At 44.0% G+C, this 21,286-nt stretch overlaps 1 pseudogene and 5 gene segments (V, D, J or C); all 6 read right to left on the bottom strand.

The window, feature by feature from the left end:
* Positions 1 to 1,726: 1,726 nt before the first annotated feature.
* On the bottom strand, positions 1,727 to 3,334 carry LOC133559399 (T cell receptor alpha variable 38-1-like). The segment is given in 2 exon segments: positions 1,727 to 2,497; positions 2,565 to 3,334. Coding segments are annotated over 2 exon segments (396 nt in total).
* A 938-nt stretch (positions 3,335 to 4,272) lies between these two features.
* LOC133558723 (T cell receptor alpha variable 38-1-like) lies at positions 4,273 to 5,293 on the bottom strand (annotated as a pseudogene).
* A 998-nt stretch (positions 5,294 to 6,291) lies between these two features.
* Positions 6,292 to 7,224, bottom strand: LOC133558722 (T cell receptor alpha variable 38-1-like). The segment is given in 2 exon segments: positions 6,292 to 7,087; positions 7,155 to 7,224. Coding segments are annotated over 2 exon segments (447 nt in total).
* Positions 7,225 to 8,596: 1,372 nt separating this feature from the next.
* On the bottom strand, positions 8,597 to 11,747 carry LOC133559401 (T cell receptor alpha variable 38-1-like). The segment is given in 2 exon segments: positions 8,597 to 10,509; positions 10,576 to 11,747. Coding segments are annotated over 2 exon segments (435 nt in total).
* A 139-nt stretch (positions 11,748 to 11,886) lies between these two features.
* On the bottom strand, positions 11,887 to 16,291 carry LOC133559402 (T cell receptor alpha variable 38-1-like). The segment is given in 2 exon segments: positions 11,887 to 12,635; positions 12,703 to 16,291. Coding segments are annotated over 2 exon segments (396 nt in total).
* Positions 16,292 to 16,535: 244 nt separating this feature from the next.
* On the bottom strand, positions 16,536 to 18,848 carry LOC133559396 (T cell receptor alpha variable 14/delta variable 4-like). The segment is given in 5 exon segments: positions 16,536 to 16,675; positions 16,738 to 16,862; positions 17,005 to 17,076; positions 18,364 to 18,709; positions 18,777 to 18,848. Coding segments are annotated over 4 exon segments (585 nt in total).
* Positions 18,849 to 21,286: the final 2,438 nt, after the last annotated feature.

Genomic DNA, 21,286 nt, shown 5'->3' with positions numbered 1-21,286 from the left:
GCCACAGTGGAGCCTACAGAGGTTTTTGTGCGGCTGCAGGAGAGCTGTCAGTCATTGTGGGCTGAATGGCGCAGTAGAAGACAGCAGAGTCTCTCAGCTGCACGTCTTGGATCTTCAGAGGAGCTCGCTTGGCGGTGTCATTGATGCTGCAGCTGAACCTCTTTTCAAAACTGCTCTCAGTCTTGCCCTGACCGAATATTGAGAGGCTCAGGATGAACTTTGGTGCCGCCTGCCCGTCCTGTTTGTACCAGAAGATGTAGTCGTTGCCTCCAGAATTTTCATAGCTGCAGTCCAGCGTAACTGAGTCACCTTTGATGGTGTACACATTCTCTGCTGGCTGGTGCACCGTCTGGCTGCCACATCCTGTCAGAAGACAACAAATGTGGTCAAACATCACACAACCTGACATGCTCACCTCAAATGACCTTACCAAGGCTCCAACCAGCAATCAGCACACACACCAATGCACGCTTCATGTTTGCACTCACAGCTTTGTGCACGTTGACTTGGTGGCTGAGGAGGCGGGGCCTAATCCCAAAGAGGGAGGCGCTTCCCAAACACATCACATACATGCGTACAGGCGTAGTACCAGGGGTACTCATTATTGGAGAAAGATGCATTTGTCCCTCACAAAAAAATATACCGCGGCGGTATACATGGTTTTGCTTTGAAAGTGCAACACATCGCCATGTGACTGACAGGACCCTTGCCTCACAGCAGGGGGAGAGAAACGAAAGAGAGCAGGCAGTGAGGGTGACACTAAGCAGAGGGTCAGGAAAGATCTGTTGGGAACATTGCCATGAATTTACATGTTTATAATATCTTGCAAATTGTTAATATTATATTCATATTTAGAAACCATGTCTTTTGAGTTTAGTTATATTAATCCTTGCATGGTCACTTGTACATAGTTTAGTTGTTAACCTTGTCCAACAGTGTTCCTAATCAGAATAATTTTCGTTGTCATCATACAAATGTGCAATGACATTTTGCAGACTCCACTTGTTTCTTGTGGAAAAAGATGAAAAGGATTTAGTTATGTCAACACTAGTTAAAAAATGTTGTCATTCCCTTTCAGGAAGCAAAATGTCACCACCACAAAAGAGTGAAAGAGCAGCACGAGCTCTATTTAAAAAAAGAGTATTGTGAGTGTGAGTAACGGTTACACTACAACACAAAGACAACACCTAATTTTACTTGACCATTAATCAACATGTATGACATTGTTAGATACTATGTGCAATTATGTCTTGAAGGGTACCTGCTTTTTTGTTTTTTAAATTAATTTATTTTGTGCACAATCATTGTAAAAAGACCTGACGCCAAATGTTTTTTTTAAAATGAAGTCCAAATATAAAATACATGTAAATAAAAGTCAGCTTACAGAGGAGCCAATAGGAGCTCCCCATTTAAAAAGCGTCAACATTACTCAAGTTACTATTTGTGCCTTGAATATAAAGCAGACAAACTATTTTTAGTGGCTCTGTGATCACTTCCTTGTGTCCCTATGTTTACATCATCGAGTGGTCTGCTGTTTCCTCGCTTCCCTGCTCCCTGTAAGTTTATTGTAGATCATAAATCCTGCCTCTCACCTGGAAAATAGACGGCTGAAATTATGATTGTGCTATGGTTCCATCTGTTGGACAAGTTTGCTCACTGCAGGGATTGCAGGTTCAAAATGTATTTCCTGTTTTGAATGCCGTAAACCAGGAATAAGCGTCCACAGTGTTTTAGCACAAAAATATTCTTCATTTATCACTCCAAGCAACATTTGTAAGTTTCACAGTTTAACTGAAACAATTCTTACTTATTCAACCGTCCCACATGTGATGTCTGTAGAAGTGTTTTCATGCTTATGTATATGTGCTATCGTAATGTAATGATAGGCCAAATTGTGTGGCAAAACTGGGGGGATTGGATCAAGTCAAGGGGCACGCATACTTATTGAATTTGTGTGAATTGGCAACATCGCAAAATCTTTGAGGGACTGATGTAAAAATTAATGGTTAAGCCCAGCAAAGTTTTGGAGTCTGGTGAGAAGCAAAAAACATCTCCAGTTCGCCACCCCTGTGATGTCCTGACAACGACAAAAGCTGTGAAAACCTCCTCAGAACCAGCTCTCAAACAGCCACAGTGGGATGAGGAGCCTACAGAGGTTTTTGTGTGGGTGCAGCAGCGATGTCAGTCATTGTGGGCTGAATGGCGCAGTAGAAGACTGCAGAGTCGCTCAGCTGCACGTCTTGGATCTTCAGAGGAGCTCGCTTGGCGGTGTCATTGATGCTGCAGCTGAACCTCTTTTCAAAGCTGCTCTCAGTCTTGCCCTGACTCCTGATGGAGAGGCTCAGGATGAACTTTGGTGCCGCTTGCCCGTCCTGTTTGTACCAGAAGATGTAGTCGTTGCCTCCAGAGTTTTCATAGCTGCACTCCAGCGTCACTGAGTCGCCTTTCATGGCGTACACATTCTCTGCTGGCTGGTGCACCGTCTGGCTGCCACATCCTGTCAGAAGACAACAAATGTGGTCAAACATCATATAACCTGACATGCTCACCTCAAATGACCTTACCAAGGCTCCAAGCAGCCATCAGCACACACACCAATGCACGTTTCATGTTTGCACTCTTGTGCTGTGTGCAATCTGACTTGGTGGCTGAGGAGGCGGGGCCTAATCCCAAAGAGGGAGGCACTTCACAAACACATCACATACATAGGTGTAGTACTGGGGGAAATGTGACACTTCAATACTTCCTCTTTTGGAGCAAGACACATTAGTCCCCCAAAAATATACCGCGGAGGTATACATGATTTTGTTTTGAAAGAGCAACACATCATCATGTGACTGACAGGCCCCTTCCCTCAGAGCAGTGAGCAAGAACCAAAAGAAAGCAGGCTGTGAGGGCGACACTAAGCAGACGGTCTGGAATGAACTGTTGGGAACATTGCCATGAATATTACATGTTTACAATGTTTTACTGTTTGTTTATTTTCATATTTAGAAACCATGTCCTTTGAGTTTAGTCATCTTAATCCTGGCATGGTCACTCGTTTCACAAATTCCTCAATAAATTCACAAAAATATCACTGTGGACTGATTCAGTCATTTTAGCTGATGGAGAGCTAGGTTCCACAGCTGTGTTTGATCAGCCGTTTACTGCCGTGTTACAGACACTGTTTGTAAATAATTAAGGTATAAAAATAAACATTTACAAAATATTTTTGTGTAAATAAGTCAATTCATAACGTATATAACTGTGGCTCATAGTTCGATGTGAGCCAATACGTGGAAAAATATATTTTTCTCCTAAAATTTTGTGGGTGCTGCTTAAATCCTGGTGTAGTTAATAGCCCAGAAAATGGTCATTTTGGTTTCAGTTCACCATGACCCAGCTCCAAAAGTACCTGTTGGATGAACTGGAAATCTTAACTCCATAGACGTTGGGTAGTCCAGATGCAGTCCAAAGAGAATGCACACAGCTTTTGGCAGGTCTTGAATGTTGTCCATCACAACTTCTCCCTAAATGATGATTCTCAGTATGGCTGGGGTGAGATGCAGTGAGGATGAGGGCACAGCAGCTTCATGTTAAAGCAGGACGATCCCATTGTCAAGGTTATACTCGCCGAGTTGGTGCTTTTCGAAACACTCGTTATCAAGATAATACTTAAATGGGAAACACAAACGTTAAAAGTATATCAAACAAACCTTTAATGAAGTGGTCACTGCAGACTTCTGCATTCTTCAACTCTGCTCCTTTGGACTGGAGTGAGTGCCACTTTTGTGTCGTCCATCCATCCATCCATTTTCTACCGCTTATTCCCTTTCGGGGTCGCGGGGGGCGCTGGCGCCTATCTCAGCTACAATCGGGCGGAATTTTGTAAAATCTTGTACTCTTCTGTTCATCTCTATATTACCCCTTTGAGGAACTCTGAAGAAAATGTTATCCTTTTTGCGGTTTAAATAGTTTGTACAGCCAAAAACTACGCAAGAATTGGGCATTTTTATTCGAGAACAGACGCTGACTTGACCACCACGTGATCACTTCTTCTTGTCCCAATGTTTACATCATCGAGTGGTCTGCTATTTCCTCGCTACCTTGCTCCCTGTAAGTTTATTGTAGATCATAGAACCTGCCTCTCACCTGGAAAATAGACAGCTGAAATTATAATTGTGCTATGGTTCCATCTGTTGGACAAGTTTGCTCACTGCAGGGATTGCAGGTTGAAAATGTACTTCCTGTTTTGAATGCCATAAACCAGGAATAAGCGTCCACAGCGTCTTAGCTCAAAAAGATTCTTCATTTTTCACTCCAAGCAACGTTTGTAAGTTTCACAGTTTAACTGAAACAATTCTTATTTATTGAACCGTCCCACGTGTGATGTCTGTAGAAGTGTTTTCATGCTTATTTATATGTGCTATCGTAATGTAATGATTGGCCAAATTGTTGTGTAAAACTGGGGGGATTGGACAAAGTTAAGGGGCACGCATACGGGTTGAATTTGCGTGAATTAGAAACATCGCTAAACAGTTAACCAATCATTTGATTGGTTAACAGTTGTGTTGCGTTTGTGTGCTGCTTACACATATTCAATAGGCAATAATGTCAATGATTGGCCAAATTTTGCAGGCAAACTGGGAGGATAGGACGGAGTTAAGGGGCGCGCATAATGGTTGAACTTGCGTGAATTGGCAACATTGTGAAATCTTGGAGGGACTGATTAAGGAATGTACAAATTAACGGTTAAGTCCAGCAAACTTTTGGAGTCTGGTGAGAGAAAAAAAACAAAACATCTCCAGTTTGCCACCCCTGTGATGTCCTGACAACGACAAAAGATGTGAAAACGTCCTCAGAACCAGCTCTCAAACAGCCACAGTGGGATGAGGAGCCTACAGAGGTTTTTGTGTGGGTGCAGCTTAGCTGTCAGTCATTGTGGGCTGCATGGCGCAGTAGAAGACAGCAGAGTCGCTCAGCTGCACGTCTTGGATCTTCAGAGGAGCTCGCTTGGCGGTGTCATTGATGCTGCAGCTGAACCTCTTTTCAAAGCTGCTCTCAGTCTTGCCCAGACCCATCATGAAGATGCTCCTGTTTGTACCAGAAAATGTAGTCGTTTCCTCCAGAGTTTTCATAGCTGCAGTCCAGCGTCACTGAGTCGTCTTTCATGGCGTGCACCGTCTGGCTGCCACATCCTGTCAGAAGACAACAAATGTGGTCAAACATCATATAACCTGACATGCTCACCTCAAATGACCTTACCAAGGCTCCAGGCAGCCATCAGCACACACACCAATGCACGCTTCATGTTTGCACTCCTGGGCTCCGTGCACGTTGATTTGGTGGCTGAGGAGGCGGGGCCTAATCCCAAAGACGGAGGCACTTCACAACACATCACAGGGGGGAAGTCCATCCATCCATCCATTTTTTACCGCTTATTCCCTTTCGGGGTCGCGGGGGGCGCTGGCGCCTATCTCAGCTACAATCGGGCGGAAGGCAGGGTACACCCTGGACAAGTCGCCACCTCATCGCAGGGCCAACACAGATATACAGACAACATTTACACTCACATTCACACACTAGGGCTAAATTAGTGTTGCCAATCAACCTATCCCCAGGTGCATGTCTTTGAAAGTGGGAGGAAGCCGGAGTACCCGGAGGGAACCCACGCATTCACGGGGAGAACATGCAAACTCCACACAGAAAGATCCCGAGCCTGGATTTGAACCCAGGACCGCAGGAACTTCGTATTGTGAGGCAGACGCACTAACCACTCTTCCACCGTGAAGCCCAGGGGGGAAGTGCCCCTTCAATACTTCATTATTGGAGAAAGATGCATTTGTCCCACCCAAAAAAATTAACCGCTGAACATTGTTTTGAAAGCGCAACACATCATCCTGTGACTGACAGGGCCCTTACCTCACAGCAGGGGGAGAGAAACAAAAGAGAGCAGGCTGTGAGGGGGACACTAAGCAGACGGTCTGGAACGATCTGTTGGAAACATTGCCATGAATATTGCATGTTCATAATGTCTTGCCATTTTTCTATTTTCATGTTTACAAACCATGTCTTTTGAGTTTAGTCATCTTAATCCTGGCATGGTCACTCGTACATAATTTAATTGCTGACTTTGTCGAAGTATTCCTAATTAGAATAATTTTATTGTCATGTTACAAACGTGCAATTCAATTTTGCAAACTCCACTTGTTTTTTTGTGGAAAAAAGTTTAAAAGGATTAAGTTACGTCAACACTAGCTAAAATGTTTTGTCATTCCCTTCCAGGTAGCAAAATGTCACCACCACAAAAGAGTGAAAAAGCAGCACAAGCTCTATTTAAAATGATGGGTGTGAGTAAAGGTTACACTCCAACACAAGGACAACACCTAATTCTACTGGACCGTTAATCAACATGTTTGACATTACTAGATATTATGTGTAATTGTGTCTTAAAGTGAAACTGCTTTTTTTTTTTTTTTTTTTTTTTTTTTTTGTGCACAATCATTATGAGAGATTTGACAACAGATGTTTTTTTTTTAACAGTTAAGGGGCGCGCTTAATGGTTGAACTTGCGTGAATTGGAAACATTGTGAAATCCTGGAGGGACTGATTAAGGAATGTACAAATTAACGGTTAAGTCCAGCAAACTTTTGGAGTCTGGTGAGTTTGCTACCCCTGTGATGTCCTGTAAATGACAAAAGCTGTGAAAACCTCCTCAGAACCAGCTCTCAAACAGCCACAGTGGGATGAGGAGCCTCCAGAGGTTTTTGTGTGGGTGCAACAGAGCTGTCAGTCATTGTGGACTGAATGGCGCAGTAGAAGACAGCAGAGTCGCTCAGCTGCACGTATTGGATTTTCAGAGGAGCTCGCTTGGCGGTGTCATTGATGTTGCAGCTGAACCTCTTTTCAAAGCTGCTCTCAGTCTTGCCCTGACCCATTATTGAGAGGCTCAGGATGATCTTTGGTGCTGCCTCCCCGTCCTGTTTGTACCAGAAGATGTAGTTGTTGATTCCAAAGTTTTCATAGCTGCAATCCAGCCTCATTGAGTCGCCTTTCATGGCGTACACATTCTCTGCTGGCTGGTGCACCGTCTGGCTGCCACATCCTGTCAGAGGACAACAAATGTGGTCAAACATCATATAACCTGACATGCTCACCTCAAATGACCTTACCAAGGCTCCAAGCAGCCATCAGCACACACACCAATGCACGCTTCATGTTTGCACTCATAGCTTTGTGCATGTTGACTTGGTGGCTGAGGAGGCGGGGCCTAATCCCAAAGAGGGAGGTGCTTTACAAACACATCACATACATAGGTGTAGTAACTGGTGGGACGTGCCTCTTCAATAGTTCATTATTGGAGAAAGACGCATTTGTCCCTCCCAAAAAATATACCGCTGAGGTATAAATTATTTTGTTTTGAAAGTGCAACACATCGTCAAGTGACGGACAGGCCCCTTCCCTCACAGCAGAGGGAGAGAAACGAAAGAGAGCAGGCTGTGAGGGCGACACCAGGCAGAGGGTCTGGAAAGATCTGTCGTTAATTGTTAATATTATATTCACATTTAGAAACCATGTCTTTTGAGTTTAGTCATATTAAGTTTTGCTTGGTCACTTGTACATAATTTAATTGCTAATCTTGTCTAACAGTGTTCCTAATCAGAATATTTTTCATTGTCATACAAATGCAGCCCTTTGAGACACTTGTGATTTAGGGCTATACAAATAAACATTGATTGAAATGTGCAATGACATTTGGCAAACTCCACTCGTTTTTTGTAGAAAAAGATTAGAAGTATTAAGTTACGTCAACACTAGCTAAAATGTTTCGCCATCCCCTTCCAGGTAGCAAAATATCACCACCACAAAAGAGTGAAACAACAGCACGAGCTCTATTTAAAAAAGAGTAACTTGAGTGTGAGTAATGGTTACACTACAACACAAAGACAACACCTAATTTTACTCGACCCTTAATCAATCAATCAATCAATGATTATTTATATAGCCCTAAATCACTAGTGTCTCAAAGGGCTGCACAAACCACAACGACATCCTCAGTAGAGCCCACATAAGGGCAAGGAAAACTCACACCCAGTGGGACGTCGGTGACAATGATGACTATGAGAAACCTTGGAGAGGACCTCATATGTGGGCAACCCCCCCCCCCCATCCCCCCCACAAGGGGAACCGAAAGCAATGGATGTCGAGCCGGTCTAACATGATACTGTGAAAGTTCAATCCATAGTGGATCCAACACAGCATATAACATTGTTAGATACAATGTGCAATTATGTGTTGAAGGGAAAGTGCACTTTTCGGGTAATTTTGCCAATCGTTCACAATCATTATGACAGACATGACGACGGATGGATTTTTTTTAATGCAGTCCAAATAGTAAATAAACCTAAATAAAAGTCAGCTTACAATGAAGCCAATAGGAACTCCATTATTCCGACCATAAAATTGGATAAATAACCATTGGAAAAGCATCAACAATACTCAAGTTACATTTCAGGACGTGAATATTAACCAAGGATTAGTGATCATCAATCAATCAATGTTTATTTATATATCCCTAAATCACAAGTCCAGTCCATGGTGGGGCCAGCAGGAGACCATCCCGAGCGGAGACAGGTCAGCAGCGCAGAGATGTTCCCAACCGATGCACAGGCGAGCGGTCCACCCCCGGGTCCCGACTCTGGAAAGCCAGCACTTCATCCATGGCCACCGGACTTGTGCCCCCCGTCCACAAGATAGTGGTAGTGATATTGATTGTGATATTGTTATTATGAGCACTAATGCAGACAAACTATTTATAGCTGCGCTGTGATCATTTCCTTCTGTCCCTATGTTTACATCATCAAGTGATCTGCTGTTTCCTCTCTTCCCTGCTCCCTGCATGTTTATTGTAGATCATAAATCATGCCTCTCACCTGGAAATTAGATGGCTGAAATTCTAGTTGTGCCATGGCGCCATCTTTTGGACAAGTTTGTCCACAGCAGGTATTGCAGGCTTAACCTGTACTTCCTGATTTGATGCTGTAAACCAGGAATTAGTGTCTATTGCATTTTTGCTTGAAATTATTCTTCAGTTAGCACTTCAAGTAACATTTGTAAGTTTCATAGTTTAACTGAAATTCTTACTTTTTGAACCACCCCATGTGTGATGTCTGTAGAAGTCTTTTCACGCTTATTCATACGAAATGTAATGAAGCTAGCGTTGTTAGCTTTAGCTAGTATGCCTACACATTTAAAGGTGTTTTGGTTAGTGTTAACTTACAATAGCATCCTATTTGCATTGTTTCAGTTTCACAAATTACTCAATAAATTCACTAAACCCTCACCATTGACTGATTGAGTCTTTGTAGCTGATGGAGAGCTAGCTACCGCAGCTAGTGGGTCCTTGACGATGACTTCTGTTGTGTTTGATCAGCCGTTTACAGCTTGGAAACAATTAAGGTATGTGAATAAACATTTACAAAATATTTTTGTGTAAATAAGTCAATTCATAACGTATATTTTTGCGGCTCATAGACTAGTGCGGGCCAATATATGAAAAAATGTGGGGGTGGCTTTTTTCCACACAAAGGTCATTTTGGTTTCAGTTCACAATGGCAAGCATAGGGCATTTTTCTTCGAGAAAGGCTAAATGCCGCCTATTACCCGTTGAGAACAGACACTGGCTTGACCACCACGCATATTTGATGAGTGGTATGTGAGCCGGACGTGACGTCATTTAAAACTAAACAATTGGCCACAGAAAGATGCAAATAATAGGTTTAAGGAAGATGTACCTGAAGATAGGCATAGCAGAGACAGACCTGTGAAGGTGATTTACTTTTACATACAGATCATCGGCACGCAGAGCGTTTCTATTTCAGGGGCAGTTTCAGTTTCCCAAATTCCTCAAAAAATTTACTAAAACGTCTTCGTGGACTGATTGAGTCTGTTTAGGTGATGGAGAACTAGCTTCCGCAGCTTGTGGGTCTATTATGATGACTTCTGTTGTGTTTGAGCAGCCCTTTACTGCCGTGCTACAAACATGGTTTGGAAACAATTAAGGTATGTAAGTACAAAACATCTGCAGTTTGCCACGCCTGTCATGTCCTGACAATGACAAAAGCTGTGAAAATCTCCTCAGAACCAGCTCTCAAACAGCCACAGTGGGATGAGGAGCCCACAGAGGTTTTTGTGTGGGTGCAGCAGAGATGTCAGTCATTGTGGGCTGCATGGCGCAGTAGAAGACAGCAGAGTCGCTCAGCTGCACGTCTTGGATCTTCAGAGGAGCTCGCTTGGCGGTCTCATTGATGCTGCAGCTGAACCTCTTTTCAAAGCTGCTCTCAGTCTTGCCCTGACCCCTCATGGAGAGGCTCAGGATGACCTTTGGTGCCGCCTGCCCGTCCTGTTTGTACCACAAAATGTAGTCGTTTGCTCCAGAGTTTTCATAGCTGCAGTCCAGCGTCACTGAGTCGTCTTTCATGGCGTACACATTCTCTGCTCGCTGGTGCACCGTCTGGCTGCCACATCCTGTCAGGGGAAACAAATGTGGTCAAACATCATATAACCTGACATGCTCACCTCAAATGACCTTACCAAGGCTCCAGGCAGCCATCACCACACACACCAATGCACGCTTCATGTTTGCACTCATACCCTTTGTGCACGTTGACTAGGTGGCTGAGGAGGCGGGGTCTAATCCCAAAGACGGAGGCACATCACAGGGGGGAAGTGCCCCTTCAATATTTCATTTTTGGAAAAAGATGCATTTGTCCCACCCAAAAATTAACCGCGGAACATGGTTTTGAAAGCACAACATATCATCATGTGACTGACAGGCCCCTTACCTCACAGCAGGGGGAGAGAAACAAAGGAGAGCAGGCTGTGAGGCCGACACTAAGCAGACGGTATGGAACATTCCCATGAATATTGCATGTTCATAATGTCCTGCCGTTTTTCTATTTTCATATTTACAAACCATGTCTTTTGAGTTTAGTCATCTTAATCCTGGCATGGTCACTCGTACACAATTTAATTGCTGACTTTGTCGAAGTGTTACTAATTATAATAATTTTATTGTCCTGTTACAAACGTGCAATTCAATTTTGCAAACTCCACTCGTTTTTTTGTGGAAAAAGTTTAAAAGGATTAAGTTACGTCAACACTAACTAAAATGTTTTGTCATTCCCTTCCAGGTAGCAAAATGTCACCACCACAAAAGAGTGAAAAAGCAGCATAAGCTCTATTTAAAATGATGGGTGTGAGTCAAGGTTACACTCCAACACAAAGACAACATCTAATTCTACTGGACCGTTAATCAACATGTTTGACATTATTAGATATTATGTGTGATTGTGTCTTAAAGGGAAACTGCTCTATTTATTTATTTTTTTGTGCACAATCATTATGAAAGATTTGACCACAGATGTTTTTTTTTTAATGGAGTCCAAATATAAAATATATGTAAATAAAAGTCAGCTTACAGCGGAGCCAGTAGGAGCTCCATTATGCCACCCATAAAATTGGATAAATAACCATTTAAAACGTGTCATCCTATCAACAATACTCAAAGTACTATTTGTGGCTTGAAGTATTAGTGATATTGTTATAATGATTGCTAAAGCAGACACACTATTTATAGTGGCGCTGTGATCACTTCCTTGTGTCCCTTTGTTCACATCATCGAGTGGTCTGCTGTTTCCTCGCTTCCCTGCTCCCTGTAAGTTTATTGTAGATCATAAATCCTGCCTCTCACCTGGAAAATAGACAGCTCAAATTATAATCGTGCTATGGTTCCATCTGTTGGACAAGTTTGCTCACTGCAGGTATTGCAGATTGAAAATTTACTTCCTGTTTTGAATGACATAAACCTGGAATAAGTGTCCCTAGCGTTTTTGCTCGAAAAGATTCTTCATTTATCATTTATTGCCTGTAAGTTTCACAGTTTAACTGAAACATTTTTCTATTTATTCAACCGTCCCACATGTGATGTCTGTAGGAGTGTTTTCATGCTTATGTATATGTGCTATCGTAATGTAATGATTGGCCAAATTGTGCGGCAAAACTGGGGGGATTGGACAAAGTTAAGATGCACGCATAGTGGTTGAATTTGTGTGAATTGGCAACATCGCGAAATCTTTGAGGGACTGCTGTACAAATCATTGGTTAAACCCAGCAAACTTTTGGAGTCTGGTGAGAATAAAAAAACATCTCCAGTTCGCCATCCCTGTCATGTCCTGACAACGATAAAAGTTGTGAAAACATCCTCAGAACCAGCTCTCAAACAGCCACAGTGGGATGAGGAGCCTACAGAGGTTTTTGTGCAGGTGCAGCAGAGATGTCAGTCATTGTGGGCTGAATGGCGCAGTAGAAGACTGCAGAGTCGCTCAGCTGCACGTCTTGGATCTTCAGAGGAGCTCGCTTGGCGGTGTCATTGATGCTGCAGCTGAACCTCTTTTCAAAGCTGCTCTCAGTCTTGCCCTGACTCTTCATGAAGAGGCTCAGGATGATCTTTGGTGCCGCTTGCCCGTCCTGTTTGTACCAGAAGATGTAGTCGTTGCCTCCAGAGTTTTCATAGCTGCACTCCAGTGTAACTGAGTCGCCTTTCATGGCGTACACATTCTCTCCTGGCTGGTGCTCCGTCTGGCTGCCACATCCTGTCAGAGGACAACAAATGTGGTAAAACATCATATAACCTGACATGCTCACCTCAAATGACCTTACCAAGGCTCCAAGCAGCCATCAGCACACACACCAATGCACGCCTCATGTTTGCACTCCTGTGCTGAGTGCACTCTGACTTGGTGGCTGAGGAGGCGGGGCCATATTCAAAAGAGGGAGGCACTTCACAAACACATCACATACATAGGTGTAGTACTGGGGGAAAGCGTGCCTCTTCAATACTTCATTATTGGAGAATGAGGCATTTGTCCCCAAAAAATATATGGAGAGGTATACGTGATCTTGTTTTGAAATCGCAACGCATCATCATGTGACTGACAGGGCCCTTACCTCACAGCAGGGGAAGAGATATGAAGGAGAGCAGGCTGTGAGGGCGACACGAAGCAGACGGTCTGGAACGAACTGTTGGGAACATTGCCGTGAATATTACATGTTTACAATGTCTTGCCGTTTGTTTATTTTCATATTTAGAAAGCATGTCCTTTGAGTTTAGTCATCTTAATCCTGGCATGGTCACTCGTTTTCCTCAATAAATTCACTAAAACATCACTGTGGACTGATTGAGTAATTTTAGCTGTTGGAGAGCTAGGTTCCACAGCTGGTGGGTCCATGACTGTCATGATCTGTGGTCCGGATCAGGTTTTGTGTTTTCGGTTAATTTTGGACTCCTTCAGTTCCTGTTTGTGCACCTCTTGAGTTTGTTACCATGGTTACAAATTATTTTCACCTGCCTCTTGTGTTCGGGACGCTCCCTTGTTTCCAATCAGAGACACTATTTAAGCCTGCCTTTGCCGGTCACCCGTCCTGGCTTCTTTGTTTTGCTTTACGCTGTTGTTACGAATGTTTTTTCGCTTGCCTCCTAGCTCATGCTAAACTAGCATCCAGTGCGATGTCCACTTTTCTCCTAAGTCTTGTGTTGTTGAATTTGTAAATTAAACCATACACCTAACTTCACGCTTTGTCCGGAGTTGTCCGCTCTGCATCCCGGGAGAACAAACCGCACATTGAGCTGTAACCCAAATTGTGACAGGAAGAAGCCAGGGTGTCAGTTCTCCAGCAGCTGACAATAAGGAGATGGAGACGCGCCGGCGAAGACGGAAGCCAGCCAGAAAGGCTCCGCCTCGGCACCAGGACACGTCATTCCCCCAAACTCCTCCTCTGGACAGCAGGACGCCACAATCAGCGCAGTATTCCTCGCCGCCGAAGTTTCGTAATCTGATTCATCACTTTGCCGAACAGTTCACTACATGGGCGGTCGAAGAATGCACTCTAGCTCTGATGACGTCACTGAACTGGCGCGCGTCGATGACATCACTCCGCCGGCGTCATCAAAGGAAGTCACAGACCAGAATTTTATTTTTTTTCCTTCTGTTTCCCTTTGTCACCCACCTCCTTAAGACTTTAATTCCAAAATTAAACATTATCAGGAAATTTTTTCTGAAATTTAGATTTTGTCAGCCACAGTCTCCTTCTGAATGCCAAGCTGCGCCCCTTAAGACTCGAGCTCGTCCACCACCAGCAGTCCATCGGCATGCCAAGCTGCAACCCCCAGCTCGATCACCTCTGCCAAGTTCTCGACTAGTGTCTAAACCTGCTGCTATTCAGCTAGCATCTAAAGTCGCTGCACTTCCTCGACAAGCTCTAGTGGCTGCACCAAGAAAAGCTCCAGTCAGTGCGCCAAGACAAGCTCCAGTAGCTGCGCCAAGACAAGCTCCAGTCGCTGCGCCAAGACCAGTTCCAGTTCCTGTCGTTCAAGTTCCAGTTCCAGTCGCTCCAGTGCCAGTTGCTCCAGTTCCAGTTCCAGTTGCTCCAGTTTTAGTTCCAGTCGCTCCAGTTCCAGCCACTCCAGTTTCAGTCTCTCCAGTTCTAGTTACAATCGCTCCAATTCCTCTTGCTCCAGTTCCAGTTCCTTTCGTTCCAGCTCCAGTTCCAGTTCCAGTCGCTCCAGTTCCAGTTCCTGTCGCTCCAGCTCCTGTCGCTCCAGTTCCAGTTGTTGTCATTCCAGTTCCAGTTTCAGCACACAAGCTGCAGAGCTTATCCATCATAGAGACCAAGCCGGTACACTTCTCCTCGGCAGCATTCTCTCGAGTAGCCATTTGTTGCCTCCAGACAGCCCACCAAATCTCTGGGGGTTTGTATTTGGCTGGATAATTCTGTGAGGGTCTGTTGGTCTTGAACCCCAAGATGCACAGATGGCAAGCGTTGCACAGGAAAACAAGACTTTGATGTCAAAAAGGAAATAGTGTAGGGAACAATGACACTGACAAAAAAAACAACAACTCCCGGGAGCCTTTTGGCCATGGAGACCAGCTGCTGGGTGTCTGCCACACCGAAGTAGGTTTGGAGGGACTGGAGGAGATGCGGATGAGGTGACAGGACTGGGGAACTAGCACTGAGCGCTGGGACGGAGAGGCTTCTCGGTGTCTTAGCTGGGTGAGCAGGTGTCGGACACCTCAGTCTCCTTGGACGTATCATCGCTCATCCATGCGGACTGGACACTGGCCGAGAGTGGAGTCGGCTGTGTTGGTTGCTTTGTTTGGTCTGCTCCTGTCTCTGGCCATGCTCCCTCCACCCCAGCGGACGATGGCGTGGAACACCGCAGAGGCCACCACAGTGTATATGTTTATTTGACTTTTTATTCATAGCTGTATGTAGAAGTGTCTGGTTGTATCTGCTGCTTTAATGTCCTCTGTGTTCTTTGATGTCTGATGTTTCCCTCTTACAAACATGTAAGAGGGATGTCTACTATGGCTATGAGTAGTTATTTTTTTGTTTTGTTTTTTTCCCTTGGCCTCAGTCGGCACCCCCTCTCCAGGGCCCAGGCTAAGACCGATGTTTTACATTTATTTTTTACCTGTATCTCATCTTTTTTGTAAGGGGCGCTGGAAGCCGGCAGACCCGTCAGCGATCCTGTTCTGTCTCCCTGTAATGTTTGTTCGATCTTGAATGGGATTGTGCTGATAATTGTAATTTTCCTGAAGGAACTCTCCTGACGGAATAAATAAAGTACTATCTAATCTAATCTAATCTAATCTAATCTAATTGACACAAGAAACAGGAAATAGGAAACAATTATGGAGCCCTGACTGGAGGGCAAGGCAACTGCAAGGCAACTGCAACCAGGTGTGCCAGGCTGCCAATCATGGACAGGTGAGGTAAACGAGCGCTGCGGGAGACATGCAGGAAGTGGAACTAAAATAAGAGTGCTGACAGGAAATAAACACAAACTAAAGAAACATGACAAGACGTGAATTTGACGGATCATCACATAATCTCTGTTGACGTAAACCAGGAAGTGAAGATGTTGAGCGATGCAGGGAGACATTTGATTGGTTAACAGTTGCATTGTGTTTGTGTGCTGCTCGGACGTATTCAATAAGCAAAAAGGTCAATGATTGGCCAAAGTTCGCGGTCAAACTGTGAGGATACGACAAAGTTTAGGGGCGTGCATAATGGTTGAACTTGCGTGAATTGGAAACATTGTGAAATCCTGGAGGGACTGATTAAGGAATGTACAAATTAACAGTTAAGTCCAGCAAACTTTTGGAGTCTGGTGAGAAGAAAAAAAACAGCTCTAGTTTGCCACCCTTTTGATGTCCTGTCAACGACAAAAGCTGGGAAATTGTCAGAACCAGCTCTCAAACAGTCACAGTGGGATGAGGAGCATACAGAGGTTTTTGTGTGGGTGCAGCAGAGCTGTCAGTCATTGTGGACTGCATGGCGCAGTAGAAGACAGCAGAGTCGCTCAGCTGCACGTCTTGGATCTTCAGAGGAGCTCGCTTGGCGGTGTCATTGATGCTGCAGCTAAACCTCTTTTCAAACCTGCTCTCAATCTTGCCCTGACCGAATGTTGAGAGGCTCAGGATAAACTTTGGTGCCGCCTGCCCGTCCCGTTTGTACCAGAAGATGTAGTTGTTGATTCCAGAGTTTTCATAGCTGCAGTCCAGCATCACTGAGTCGCCTTTCATGGCGTACACATTCTCTGCTGGCTGGTGCACCGTCTGGCTGCCACATCCTGTCAGAGGAAAACAAATGTGGTCAAACATCATATAACCTAACATGCTCACCTCAAATGACCTTATCAAGGCTCCAGGCAGCCATCAGCACACACACCAATGCACGCTTCATGTTTGCACTCATACCCTTTGTGCACGTTGACTAGGTGGCTGAGGAGGCGGGGTCTAATCCCAAAGACGGAGGCACTGCAAAACACATCACAGGGGGGAAGTGCCCCTTCAATATTTCATTATTGGAGAAAGACGCATTTGTTCCACCCAAAAAATTAACCGCGGAACATGGTTTTGAAAGCGCAACACATCATCATGTGACTGACAGGGCCCTTACCTCACAGCAGGGGGAGAGAACCAAAAGAGAGCAGGCTGTGAGGGCGACACTAAGCAGACGGTCTGGAACGATCTGTTGGGAACATTGGCATGAATATTGAATGTTCATAATGTCTTGCCGTTTGTCTATTTTCATATTTACAAACCATGTCTTTTGAGTTTAGTCATCTTAATCCTGGCATGGTCACTTGTACATAATTTAATTGCTGACTTTGTCGAAGTGTTCCTAATCAGAAAATTTTTATTGTCATGTTACAAATGTGCCATTAAATTTGGCAAACTCCACTTGTTTTTTTGTGGAAAAGATTAAAAGGATTAAGTTACGTAAACACAAGCAAAAATGTTTTGTCATTCCCTTCCAGGTAGCAAAATGTCACCACTACAAAAGAGTGAAAAAGCAGCACAAGCTCTATTTTAAAAAGAGTATCGTGGGTGTGAGTAATGGTTACACTACAACACAAAGACAACACCTATTTTTTAAAAATACAGTCCAAATATAAAATAAATGTACATAAAAGTCAGCTTACAGCGGAGCCAGTAGGAGCTCCATTATTCCGCACATACAATTGGATTAATAACCATTTTAAAAGCATCAACAATACTCAAGTTACTATTTGTGGCTTAAATATTAACCAAGTATTAGGGATATTGTTATTATGAGTGCTAAAGCAGACAAACTATTTTTAGTGGCGCTGTGATCACTTTCTTGTGTCCCTATGTTTACATCATCGAGTGGTCTGCTGTTTCCCCGCTTTCCTGCTCCCTGTAAGTTTATTGTAGATCATAAATCCTGCCTCTCACCTGGAAAATAGACAGCTGAAATTATGATTGTGCTATGGTTCCATCTGTTGGACAAGTTTGTTCAGTGCAGGGATTGCAGGTTCAAAATGTACTTCCTGTTTTGAATGACATAAATCAGGAATAAGTGTCCACGGCGTTTTACCCCAAAAAGGTTCTTCATTTATCACTTTAAGCAATGTTTGTAAGTTTCACAGTTTAACTGAAACATTTCTGACTTATTGAACCGTCCCACATGTGATGTCCGTAGAAGTGTTTTCATGCTGATTTATATGTGCTATCATGATGTAATGATTGGCCAAATTGTTGTGTAAAACTGGGGGGATCGGACAAAGTTAAGGGGCACACATACTGGTTGAACTTGTGTGAATTGGCAACATAGCAAAATCTTTGAGGGACTGATGTACAAATTAATGGTTAAGTCCAGCAAACTTTTGGAGTCTGGTGAGAAGAAAAAAACAGCTCCAGTTCGCCACCCCTGTGATGTCCTGACAACGACAAAAGTTGTGAAAACATCCTCAGAACCAGCTCTCAAACAGCCACAGTGGGATGAGGAGCCTACAGAGGTTTTTGTGTGGGTGCAGCAGCGAAGTCAGTCATTGTGGGCTTAATGGCGCAGTAGAAGATTGCAAAGTCGCTGAGCTGCACGTCTTGGATCTTCAGAGGAGCTCGCTTGGCGGTGTCATTGATGCTGCAGCTGAACCTCTTTTCAAAGCTGCTCTCAGTCTTGCCCTGACTCCTTATGGCGAGGCTCAGGATGGACTTTGGTGCCGCCGACCCGTGCTGTTTGTACCAGAAGATGTAGTCGTTGCCTCCAGAGTTTTCATAGCTGCAGTCCAGCGTCACTGAGTCGCCTTTCATGGCGTACACATTCTCTGCTGGCTGGTGCACCGTCTGGCTACCGCATCCTGTCAGAGGACAACAAATGTGGTCAAACATCATATAACCTGACATCCTCACCTCAAATTACCTTACCAAGGCTCAAGGCAGCCATCAACACACACACCAATGCACGCTTCATGTTTGCACTTCTGTGCTGCGTGCACTCTGACTTGGTGGCTGAGGAGGCGGGGCCTAATCCCAAAGAGGGAGGCACTTCACAACACATCACATACATAGGTGTCGCACTGGGGGAAACGTGCTTTTTCAATACTTCATTATTGGAGAAAGACACATTTGTCCCCAAAAAATATACCACGGAGTTATACATGGTTTTGTTTTGAAAGCACAACTCACAGCAGTGAGAGAGAACAAAAAGAGAGCAGGCTGTGAGGGTGACACTAAGCAGATGGTCTGGAGCAGGAGCGTCACTAGCTTTAAAGGCCTACTGAAACCCACTACTACCGACCACGCAGTCTGAGAGTTTATATATCAATGATGAAATCTTAACATTGCAACACATGCCAATACGGCCGGTTTAGTTTACTAAAATGCAATTTTAAATCATGCTAAAACGTTGCTGTATGGTAACGCGTGCGCGTGACGTCACGCATTGTGGAGGACATTTTGTACCAGCACCGTTCGCAGCTATAAGTCGTCTGTTATCAGCGCATAATACCACAATATTATGGACATCTGTGTTGCTGAATCTTTTGCAATGTGTTCAATGAATAATGGAGACGTCAAAGAAGAAAGCTGTCGGTGGGAAGCGGTGTATTGCGGCCGCCTTTAGCAACACAAACACAGCCGGTGTTTCAATGTTTACATTCCCGAAAGATAACGGTGAAGCTTTACTATGGAACAGAGCGGTCAAGCGAACACGGTTGGATTGGACCACAAACACAAAGTACAGTGTATTATGCAGCGATCATTTCCAAAGATAGTGTTTCGAAGAGGGTCCCTTGTGAAGGGCAGAGATTGGCATCGCCACCACCCGTCGACTGGTGCTGAAGAACGGTGCGGGGCCGACCTTCAGGTTGTACAGGTACGACCATATAATCTCACTATAACACTAGTAACACAATAAGAAGATAAGAGATTTTCCAGAATTATCCTAGTAAATTTGTCTAATAACATCTGAATCGCTCCCACTGTATAGTCTTTTTTTTCTTTTTTCTAGTCCTTCACTCTCACTTTCCTCATCCACGAATCTTTCATCCTCGCTCAAATTAATGGGGGAATCGTCGCTTTCTCGGTCCGAATCACTCTCGCTGCTGGTGGCCATGGTTGTAAACAATGTTCAGATGTGAGGAGCTCCACAACCCGTGACGTCACGCGCATATCGTCTGCCACTTCCGGTACAGGCAAGGCTTTTTTATCAGCACCAAAAGTTGCAAACTTTATCGTCGATGTTCTTTACTAAATCTTTTCAGCAAAAATATGTTAATATCGCAAAATGATCAAGTATGACACATAGAATGGACCTGCTATCTCCGTTTGAATAAGAAAATCTCATTTCGGTAGGCCTTTAAAGGACAGGGAGGGCTTAGCCCCCAGGAAATGCACAGGATGCGAGCAAATGTAGCGCACGATCACAAAACTTCACGCACGGCTAACAAATATATATATATATATATATATATATATATATATGGGGATAGGTTGATTGGCAACACTAAATTGACCCTAGTGTGTGAATGTGAGTGTGAATGTTGTCTGTCTATCTGTGTTGACCCTGCGATGAGGTGGCGACTTGTCCAGGGTGTACCCCGCCTTCCTCCCGATTGTAGCTGAGATAGGCGCCAGCGCCCCCCGCGACCCCGAAAGGGAATAAGCGGTAGAAGATGTATATATATATATATATATATATACCGTATATTATCAAATAGTAGCCCGGCGTTTATTTCACAAAATCATTTTTGGAGACGGGCGTTTAAAAGAAGCAGGCGGTTATTTGCACAAGGCTTTTATTTATTTTTGCACCAGCCTGCACCAGGCCATTATTTGGTTACAATGGTTACTGTCCAGTATTTTTTTTGCGTATAAAAAACTTTAAATGGAAAAGCTATTGTAAACATACAAACAAAAAAACAAGACTATCAAAAGACTAGAGATCAACAAGGCTTCAACATGGCAGTAGTGCAACGATTGTAAAATAGAATACCAATACTGAAAATAAATAAAGTTTTTAAATAAAGCAGCCTACCGGGAAAAATAAAATTATGGTACCAAGTACCAGAGGTGTGGACTCGAGTCACATGACTTGGACTCGAGTCAGACTCAAATCATGAATTTGATGACTTTAGACTCGACTTGACAAAATGTAAAAAGACTTGCAACTCGACTTAGACTTTAACATCAATGACTTGGGACTTCACTTGGACTTGAGCCTTTTGACTTGACATGACTTGCTACTTTCCCCAAAACCCAACGATTAAAAAGTTATTCAGGAGCGCTCCGTATCTGTCCGTGTCTGTCAGCGTGTGTGCGATGACAGTGTGCGCGCTACCTGTCAGTACAACAGCCAATCAAATTACATCCACGTTATTTTCGTCACACAGTATTCAGCCAATCAAATTGCATGAAAACCAACGTAGAAGAGCTCT

The sequence above is a fragment of the Nerophis ophidion genome, linkage group LG09 (assembly GCF_033978795.1).
Source record: "Nerophis ophidion isolate RoL-2023_Sa linkage group LG09, RoL_Noph_v1.0, whole genome shotgun sequence".
NCBI lineage: Eukaryota > Metazoa > Chordata > Actinopteri > Syngnathiformes > Syngnathidae > Nerophis > Nerophis ophidion.
This window is presented reverse-complemented; position numbering and strand designations above follow the sequence as displayed.